A 10,285-nucleotide genomic window follows, 5' to 3' on the forward strand; every position below is an offset into this window, starting at 1 on the left:
CATACTTTTCAGTATTTTAACCGTTAACAATAATAATTATGTGCTGGACTTTTCCCACAGTATAAAACAACAGTAAATATCTCAATACAAAACATTTCACCATAGACTACAGCAATATACAACATACTGCAACGTACCTGCATTTACAATGGAAGACAACAGTGTGTGAATGCTCATCTCAAAGGACAACAGCTAGCATGCTCTGTCTGGAAAGACGGCACATGTAGGTGCTAGATAGCATGCAGAAAATATTTTTCGAGTGGTTAAACATGAATAAAACGGCTGGTAACTAAATACAACCATTGCCAAATTAACTTCAGACAATTATTATATCTAACCAAACAAACTGGGGCAACTTTTAAGTGCTTTTCAAGTAGTTAACACTATATTGTCCACAGGCATTCACACACATGTTAACTCGTTGGAAATCCTCCGTTGTTGTGAGGAATTTCCCATAATGCTGCGCTACAACTACTCGAAGCAGGTACAGCTTTTAACAGTAGATGGCGTAGTTGTGCCAATTTACATTACATGTCATTTAGCTGACGCTTTTATCCAAAGCGACTTACAATTAAGTGCTTTCAACTGTGAAGGTTCAAACTCCTGACAACAAGTAGTAAGTGCAAATACATTAGCCTTAAATAGGCAAAGCTACAAAGAGACATATGAAAGTGCAGGTTCGGAAGAGATGTATTTTTAGCCTTCGGCGGAAGATGTGTAGGCTTTCGGCCATCCTGATGTCAATAGGGAGCTCGTTCCACCATTTAGGAGCCAGGACAGTGACCAGTCGGGATCTCGTTGAGTGATTACTTCTCCCTCGCTGTGAGGGGGCAGCAAGCAGTTTGGCTGATGCAGAACGAAGTGGGCGGGTTGGGGTATAGGGTTTGACCATGTTCTGGATGTAAACTGGGGTTGATCTGTTCGTGGCCCTGTATGTCAGTACTAGTGTCTTGAAGCGGATGCGGGCCGCAATTGGTAACCAGTGAAGAGAGCGGAGGAGCGGTGTAGTGTGAGAGAACTTGGGGAGGTTGAAGACAAGCCGAGTTGCTGCGTTCTGAATGAGCTGCAGGGGTCGGATGGCACATGCAGGCAGGCCAATCAGGAGGGAGTTACAGTAGTCTAGACGTGAGTTTAGTAGAATTTAACCTGAACCCATTTAACCATTCAACTATGTTACATATGGATGGAAATACTGTATTTGTGCTGTAGCCTTAACTATTTTGCACTTCAGAATTATAACCATGCACACATAGGTGGAATAGTTTGTTCTTCATATTTTTGCATTAATGTCACTAGGAAGCATACCAGTAGAAATATATATTCATATTTGTAAGTGAGAGATATATATATATATATATATATATAAGTAAGTGGGATTGTCTGGAATCTGGCAATATAATAACCATTATGGTGGGATACACTGGCTAAGCAATTAACAAAAATGTCTGTGCTGATATAAATAGTTTACATGAGAATACATTATAATTTTGGCCCGTTGGCTGAGTCTCTATCTGTCAGAGGGAGAGCAGGAGTGCGGTTGTGAAGAAGTTGTTTTACACTTTTACATCATTGGGGGCTGAGCCCCCTAAAGGTCTGATCCTAGAATCGCCCCTGCTGCTACTTCATACTTGTACTCCACTACACCTCAGAGGGAAATGTTGTAATGTTTACTGCACTACATTTATCTGACAGCTTTTGTTTTATTGCTTCATGCTGGGCTTGTTTCTGCAGCAGCTCATTGAGTATCAGATACAATTAAAACTATTGAGGAAATATTTTCCTTTGACATTGGTCCAGTATTACAGCCCGGTCTCACAGCAGTTTGTGAAATGGTCACATTATTTAATCTATTGATTCATGTTCACGGGGACGTTTTTGTCATTTTTTTTTCGTGGTGGCCAGCACGAAAATGTAAAGTATTTTAATAGGAAGCATATTACGTGATCACAGTACGAATACGGTAGGGAGTAGTATGAAAAGCTGAAAATCCGCGTAGGGAGGTTGGTCGGGGTGGTGGATGGGTCAAACAATACAGGACTTTCACCCGGGCTAGTGGGGATCGCGTCCCGCGTGTTGCGTTTTGTTAACCATAGTCTTCCTAATCACAGCCGTCCCGTTATTGTCGCGCGTCCCCCACGGCCGTCTCCCGCCGTGTGAGGCGCCCTATCCCTATAGTGTTTTTCCTAATCCCAAACTCCACCATCCCGTTATTGTGGCGCGTCCCCAGCGGCCGTTCCCCGCGGCTGCCCCCCGCGGCCATCTCCCGGCATGTGAGGCGTCCTTTCCCCGTAGGGTATTTCGTGCTGGCCACCACGTAAAAAACGAGAAAAATGTCCCCGTGAACATGTTTCAATAGATTAAAAATAATGTGACATTTACACAAACTGCCGTGAGACTGGGATGAGTATTAAACGAGATCGCTGCAGTCGGCAACGGTGAAACAAGCTACAATGTAAGTTAATAGGACGTCAATTGTCCAGCTTGTATTTACGTTCATAAAGTGCTCGTTTTGCCACTGACAGGCTCAGATTAATATTCTAAATGTCTGACAACATTATGGAAAGGATTTCTAAGGAGGTCGACCTTTCTGTTAAAGAGTAAGATCCTTTTTTTTAAACCTAAAAAAGTCAGCGAAATTGCGTTCGCTAAACCCACCAGACTCCATGTAAATAAACAGTAATTTTAGCATCGTAAAATGGGCATTCTAGAACATCTCGGAGCTCTGAGGCTTGCTCTGGCTGTCTTGAGCCTGTGCGTGTAGGGTGCACGACTATTTAATTCTAATTTCGGGTCTGTCAGTCACAGTGAAAACCGGGAATATTTCCGGGGACAGCTCCAGCTGGGGACAGGCCACCGAAACCGGGGACGTCAGGTCACCCTATGATAATGTGGTTTTAGCTGCTGGCTAATGATTAGCTGGCTAATCATTAGCCAGCAGCTAAAACCAGCTAACGTTAGCCCTGGCTCACTAGCTAACTGGTCAGCTAGCTAGCTACCAATACAGATTGAATCAAGAAAAACGTAAACTGCAGCTATTTTATTGGCATGACACACGTTACTAAACATAACATGAATAAACTTGAATAGGTAAACTCGTCCGTGAACAGATGCATCCTAATCAACAATAGTGTTTAGCAATAAAAACTCCCATAATTCCACGCAACTTCCCAACGTCATCAAACGTCTGTGTTTACAATCCATTGTTTTGGTTGAGAGACCCCTAGCAGCAGAAAGTTACATATTGTACGTTTAATAAATAAAGAACTTATAGTATATTTCTGATTTTTATCAGAAACTGCTTTTATTGGCCAAGTAAGTGTAAACACAAGGGAATTTGAGTCTGGCTTTGTGTTGCTTTTAACACAGAAAAAGACATAACGTTACAGCTAAAAACAAAGATATACAACGTCGTCTGGCGACTGGCTAGGTGTGGCGGCGTACTTATCAACTAGGATGTACACTGGCGACGGTGTAGTCAATCCACACGTTAATCACACGACAGTCTCCTTCAGTAGGTTATCCGAGGCACTGGCCACATACTTTGCTGTATGTCATTCCCCCCTCTCTCTCCCCTTTCATGTCTTCAGCTGTCCTGTAAAAATAAAGGCTGAAAATGCCCAAAAGAATAATCTTAAAAAAAAAATAAAAAAATGAAGTGCATGGGCCTGGGGGTAGTGGCAGGAACAGAGGGCCAGACTAAGACAGAAAAACACTACTGAGGTAGCTGTCGAGACATTGAGATGGCCTAGCAAGTTCAAACCAGACACCCTGTTATCATGAACCATACGTACACATATAGCTATGAAAAGTAAACCACTGTAATCTGATGTATTCCAGGTATTTATTACGGTCAGGGCCAGTGCCTCCGTTGGTATCTGCCTCCACAATGTCAAAAGTCAGTTTCATTAGAGCGAGTAGAAATCAACTTTGAGAGGAGAGTTAACCTGCGAGAGCGTGTCTGTCCTCAAGAGCACGCAAAGCAGACAGTCAGGGGCACATGGTGGCTGCTCTGTGTGTGTGATGCTTGGTTTTACACTCAAAGGGGCCATTCTTTCCCTCTCCCTATGTTTGGTTTCACGCTCACAGCTGCCTGAACAACTCTCGATTGTTGAAATTATATTATTTGCTCATGAGCATGTTTTATCACGCTCGGGAGATATGACATAAACATGACGCCATAAAAGACAACGAGGAAGCTGTTGAAGACTTAAGGATTTGGTAAGCTTGAAACAAACTGAGTCACTGACCTGTTGACCAATTGTCTAAAGATTAAAGTGCTTATACCTGCTCCAGGCCATGCTGTTGCATGTGTTCAGCTGGGTCGAGATCTGGAAGTCTGGAATCTGGGGGTGACAGAAGATTGACAGAAAGGCAGAACACCAGAGGATTGAGAGTAAAAAATATTATTGAAAGGCTTGTGGACTAACAGAGAAAGTGTAGAAGATGACGTCGTGATATGTAAAAAAAGAAAAGGAGATCAGTGTCCAACAGAGACTGAGAGAGAGAAAGGGAGGGGTGGAGACGAGGGTAGAAAGTGATAAATCAGTTGGAGGACAGAGGTTGAAGCAGAGAGCTGAGGTCTCTCATCCTCCCACTGATGACGGAGACACAGGACGGAGCAGAGCTCTGCTTTCCACAACTCTTCAACACCTCCTGCAGGAAGCTGACACCTCCTCGGTTTGAAGTGATGCTCATTCACACTTTGCTCTATTCCATCTCTCTGCTCACTGTAGCTCTCAACCTGCTCGTCATCATCTCAGTCTCCCACTTTAGGCAAAGATGATTGTCTCAACAATTGTAGTTTTAGATATTATGAAGACTTTGTGTCAGTTTCAGGGTCCTGGTATTGTTCATGCTGACTTGATGTCTTAATGTCATGGCTTAGTGGGATGCTTGGGGGAGATATTGATGATGTTATTATAATGTAAGACCTGTTCTTCTCATACTGTGATAATCAAACTGACTGCTCAGAATAAGGCCTGTTTCTATGACAGGTCGGGAAAATACTAGTAAAATAATAGTGTTTCTGGAATGATTGTTTCCATTATTTCAGAAAGAACTAACATAAAATGTTTGTTTGTCACATAGATATGAGGACTTGTTGGTGTAATGGTGCTTTTCTCTTTTCCTTCAGGCAGCTCCACACACCCACCAACATCCTCCTCCTCTCTCTGGCTGTCTCAGACTTTCTAGTGGGCCTCGTGTTGATGCCGGGAGAAATATTCAGAAACACATCCTGCTGGTTTCTTGGTGACCTTGTTTGTACTATGTTTAATTATATTTCAGGCATCATTTCCGTATCCTCAGTAGGTGACATGGTGCTCATATCAGTTGACCGTTATGTGGCTATTTGTGACCCTCTGCATTACACCACCAGAATCACTGTGAACAGAGTTAAACTCTGTGTTTGTCTGTGTTGGCTCTATTCTGTTTCCTACAACTTTCTCTATTTAAAGGATAATCTGACTCAACCGGGGAGGTATAATTCCTGCTACGGAGAATGTGTGATTGTCATTGACAATATATCAGTGACTATTGATCTTGTTTTGACCTTTATTGTTCCAGTTATTCTCATCATAGCTCTGTATCTGAGAGTATTTGCCGTGGCTGTGTCTCAGGCTCGTGTCATGCGCTCTCACATTACAGCTGTCACACTCCAGCTTTCAGTGACTCCAAAGGCAAAGAAATCAGAGCTGAAAGCAGCCAGGAATCTTGGTGTTCTTGTAGTTGTGTTTCTAATGTGTTTCTGCCCATATTACTCTGTCTCTCTTGCAGGTGACAGCTTGGTCAGTGCTTCATCTGTATCCTATGGTCTCTTTGTGTTCTATTGTAACTCTTGTCTAAACCCTGTGATCTATGCCTTGTTTTACCCCTGGTTTAGAAAAGCAGTTAAACTCATTATTACTCTTCAGATCCTGCAGCCTGGCTCCTGTGAGACCAACATGCTGTAGAGAGACTGAGATCAGACTCTAAGGATAAATGAATGAATATGTTCCTGCTGTTCAGTGAGTACAGAATACAGAAAGTGAAGATATGCTTTCCTGTCTTTAAGTCTAAATTGTGTATGATCAACAAATGAAAGGCCTGTCCTTCAGCTTTATCTTGTGTTTTTTTTACTAGGGAACCTTTTTTTCTTTGTGATAGGGAACATTTCAACCCAACAACAAAAGAGCTACTAAAGCTGTGTATTTATGTCTCTCTGTTTGGTGCTGTAAACCATTTAGTTGCTAATAGAACTCACAGCCTGCTGGGCTGCTGTTTGACTGAGACAGAAAGAAGTATGTAAAAACATCATGTTCCCTTTGAGTTTAGGAAGAAAGGTTGTTCTAATCATTTCAGTCCAGTGTCATTCATATTTGATCCCTGTATAACATTAATTGATGATCTATGCCTTGTTTTACTGCTTTAACTCATCACTGACAACTTGATAGTTGCTTCACCTGCATCATTTTCAGTCCATCTGTATTATTGTAACTCTTGTCTAAACCCTGTGATCTATGCCTTGTTTTAGACTGAGATGCTGCAGCCTGGCTCCTCTGAGACCAACATGCTGTAGACTGACATCAGACTCGGTCTGAGGAAAAAAGGAATGAAAATGTTCCTGCTGTTCACTGATCAGTTGTTGTATACAGAACGTGAAAATATCCTTTCCTGTCTTTAAGTCTAAATTGTGTATAATCAACAAATGAAAGGCCTGTCCTTCAGCTTTATCTTGTTGTGTATTTTGTCTCTTTGATGCTGCTGTATTTAAAGAGAGTCATAAGCACCATATACTGCTTTTTAAGTAATCACATATTTACATATGCATGACATGTATAAAGAGTATTTTTTCTTTGTGATAGGAAAAATGTCATCCCAACACAACAAAAGAGCTCCTAAAGCTGTGTGTTCATGTCACTATATTGGTGAGAGCATCATCCAAGTAGTTAGTGTCCATTTAATAAAATAGATGCCCCTGACCAACCACACTTTCCCATCAAGTATAGAAAAACATCACTTCTGAACAGTAAATGTGTTTGACATCAAACTGTCAGTATAATAAGATCCTGGCCCCTTCACCAAGTTGTATTAATCATTTCAGTTTAGTGTCATTCATATTTGATCCCTGTATAACATCTCTTGTCTCTATGACAGTAGTATATAAAACACTATTTTTGGCAACAAGTTGAACAACAGATTATTTGAGAAGACAGGATTATCTACAGGTGATATTGGGGGTGGGTGGGGGGGTGATGGAGTGGAGCAGCAACAGATATGTAATAGCAGATGAATTTTGTGTAGAAAGTAAAACCAGCCAGGGACCTCTGCATCATCCAGATAGACAAAGACCCATTTGTTGACCGTGTCTCTAAGGTTTTCAAGCCTGCAGGGCATTGATCAGAGTCAGAGACACAACCAGATACTCTTCATGGCCACTGGGGGGGTTAAAGGCTATTTTCCATTTGTCCCAAAATCTCACTAAGTGATGACCGTTTCTGAGGTGTGAAGCAGCGTTTAGTCTGTAGAAAACACAGCCCTCTCGTTCATTTAAATGGACCACTCTGTTAAAGCAGCAGGACTTCATTTAAAAACATCAACAACAGAAAAACAACAGTGTCCCGTAATGTGACGTCATCCAGAAAGGTGGTGTCTGGGGTTAAGGTCAGGAATGGAGGGATTCATTAGGGTCAGAGGGAGAAACTAGGGTTAGGATTGGGTTAAAACCCAACGCCCGGGATGGGCGCTGTGAGGGGCACGGGCACAAGGGGACCACTGGTGTTAATAAACCACTTAAAAACCTCCTTAAAAAACCAAGTTTGGTTATATAAACGCTGCTTCAAAGAAAGTCAGATATTAAAAGCAGGTTAAAAGAACCACTGGACAGGACGCACAGCGGGAGAATCCAACTTTAAATAAAAGGTCAGCTCCACACCTGCCCTGGCCTCTCTCCTGGAGACATTACATCATCAATACTTCACATCTATTGAAAAAGATATAGACATTTATGAAAATAAATGCCCCAGCGTTGACATATAAAAAAATCAATCCCAATATGAAGGAATATTATTTAACATTAAAAAGGACAAAGTATTTAAAAAGTCTAAAATACTATCTGAACTACTTGCCCTTGATGTTAAAAAGTACACATACCATTACAGATTGGTAGTAAGTGCTGAGGTTTAAAAGTGCTTAAAAAGTAAAATATATATAAAATAAATAAATAACCATAAATAATTTAAAATACATCATAAATCACCACACTGTTAGTCATGCATAAAACCAATGGCATGTGTATTATCATGTTAATAATAATAAAAATAATAATAATAATAATAATAATAATAATAATAATAGTAATAATAATAATAATAGGGAAAGAAACACAATAATTACACAAAAATTACACAAAATTTAAAAAGGACAACCAAGGTATTTTTAAAAATATTTATAAAAAAAATCGGTAGAAATATATTAGGTGGGACCCCCTCTGGAGCTGGAAATTAACCCTCAAAGGAAAAATAATACAACCTAAAAATCATGCTAGAAAAGATATAAATATGTAAATATTAAAACAAATACACAGTTATTATTAATCATACATATGGATTAAAGCAATAAGAAAAGTCATAAAAAAGAAAATGAAGAAAATAAAGAAAGGAAAAGAAAGCAGGGGGGGTTAAAAGGTTGGTTATGATGCTCTGCAGAGGAGGTCCAGATAAAACCTGAGGTTCCCTCCTCCGTCCTCCCCAGAAGTGGTCCAAAAGTTTAAGCCTCCTGTGAAAGGTGTGTAGCCCCCCCTGAGCTCCGGCTGGGTAGGAGGTTTGGGTGTAGGGATGAAAGTGAGGCCTTTTTCCAGTCTCTCCAGCTGTGAGGGTGTGAGGGAGAAAACAGCAGAGAGATTGGTTATGTTTGAATGAATGGGGGTTGTATTCTGACAGTTGGTCCCCGTTAGTAGTTTAATTGCTGTTTCCAGTACTTGAACAACATCTCGGCCGTGTCCCCTGTCCAGTGAATGTTGTCTTGGCTGTTTGGAAAAGGAGTGGGTTGATTTCTGCAAGAAAAGTATATTTGGAGGTTATTGTGTTATTGAGGGTGGTTAGTAGGGCCTGTTGGCGTCTGTTCAACCTGTTGGAGAAGTTTATTACAGGGATGTAAATGGTGGCGTTAGGAAATGTAGTGTGACCAGTTTTTACCATCTGCTGTAGCTGTTTGAGTATGGTAGTCTGTTTGTGTTCAGAGAGGAAGTTGTTAAGTCCAAATGAAAGTATGATGTGTTGTGTGTCTGGTTGTAGGTGTATTTTTTTTAAGATGGCTGTTATGTGGTGGAAGGTAGCTCATAAATGAAAATGAACGATGCCTCCTCATATGATGCAGCCAGGCGTATACCCCACCCAGTCTCACGACAGTTCGTGAAATGGTCACGTTATTTAATCATATTCGTATTGGCCAGCAGAAAAAGGAATGTAATGTATTTCAATGGGAAGCATATTTCGTGATCACAGCCAGTGGCGTAACGAGCCAACACCGGGCCCCTATGCAGGATTATCAAGGTGGGCCCCCCTACTACAGCACATGATGACGCAATGTCCACGAGTAAACTACCATGAATAGGACAGGATAGGATCATAGAGACACAGCATATAAGAGATGAGATGACTGACAAAATCAGGAGTAGCCTACGCACACCACAACAACAACAAAACACTGGTGAATGCACACCATAACACATGAAAACACACACAAGGGCAGTCCCTCCAGGATTTCGCGGCCTTTTTTTAAGATTGTTGCGGTCCAAAATGCCTGATTTTGCGGGAGCTTTTGTAAAAAATTGCGATAAAAGTTGCGATATCTTTTGTATGTTTGCTGCAATGAAGTTCCGGAAGACAGTGAAAGTTGCAAAAAAAGTTTTTTGTATTGTTCTTTAAAGTGGCCATATTATGCTCACTTTCAGGTTCATAATTGTATTTAGAAGTTGTACCAGAATAAGTTTACATGGTTTAATTTTCAAAAAACACCATATTTTTGTTGTACTGCACATTGCTGCAGCTCCTCCTTTCACACGCTGTCAGGTCTCTGTTTTAGCTACAGAGTGAGACCTCCTAACTTCTGTAACATCTCTGTTGTCAGTCGCACATGCTCAGTAGCTAGGTAAGGATTACATGAGCTAGCTCCAACTTCGGCCTACAAGGCAGGATTAGCTGGGAGACTTCTTCTAAATGAGGGCGCACTTCCAACTTTGCTGGAATACCTGCAGAACAGGGACATGGAAGTAGTTCTATACAATTTATTTTGTAGATTAGGGTGA

At 41.1% G+C, this 10,285-nt stretch overlaps 1 protein-coding gene across 1 annotated transcript; it reads left to right on the top strand.

Annotated features, from left to right (window-relative positions):
- The first annotated feature begins 4,592 nt into the window (after positions 1–4,592).
- On the top strand, positions 4,593–5,953 carry LOC116054867 (trace amine-associated receptor 13c-like). Its single transcript, XM_031306585.2, has 2 exons — positions 4,593–4,773; positions 5,135–5,953. The coding sequence occupies exons 1-2, from the start codon at positions 4,598–4,600 to the stop codon at positions 5,949–5,951; spliced, it is 993 nt and encodes a 330-aa protein (XP_031162445.2). The 5' UTR covers positions 4,593–4,597; the 3' UTR covers positions 5,952–5,953.
- Positions 5,954–10,285: the final 4,332 nt, after the last annotated feature.

The sequence above is a fragment of the Sander lucioperca genome, chromosome 8, assembly GCF_008315115.2.
Source record: "Sander lucioperca isolate FBNREF2018 chromosome 8, SLUC_FBN_1.2, whole genome shotgun sequence".
NCBI lineage: Eukaryota > Metazoa > Chordata > Actinopteri > Perciformes > Percidae > Sander > Sander lucioperca.

Bases quoted from the DNA above. Each gene is read 5' to 3' on its own strand.
- LOC116054867 (XM_031306585.2), top strand. From the start codon at position 4,598: ATGACGGAGACACAGGACGGAGCAGAGCTCTGCTTTCCACAACTCTTC. The intron at 4,774-5,134 runs GCAAAGATGATT...CTTTTCCTTCAG, and splicing joins ATCTCAGTCTCCCACTTTAG to GCAGCTCCACACACCCACCA.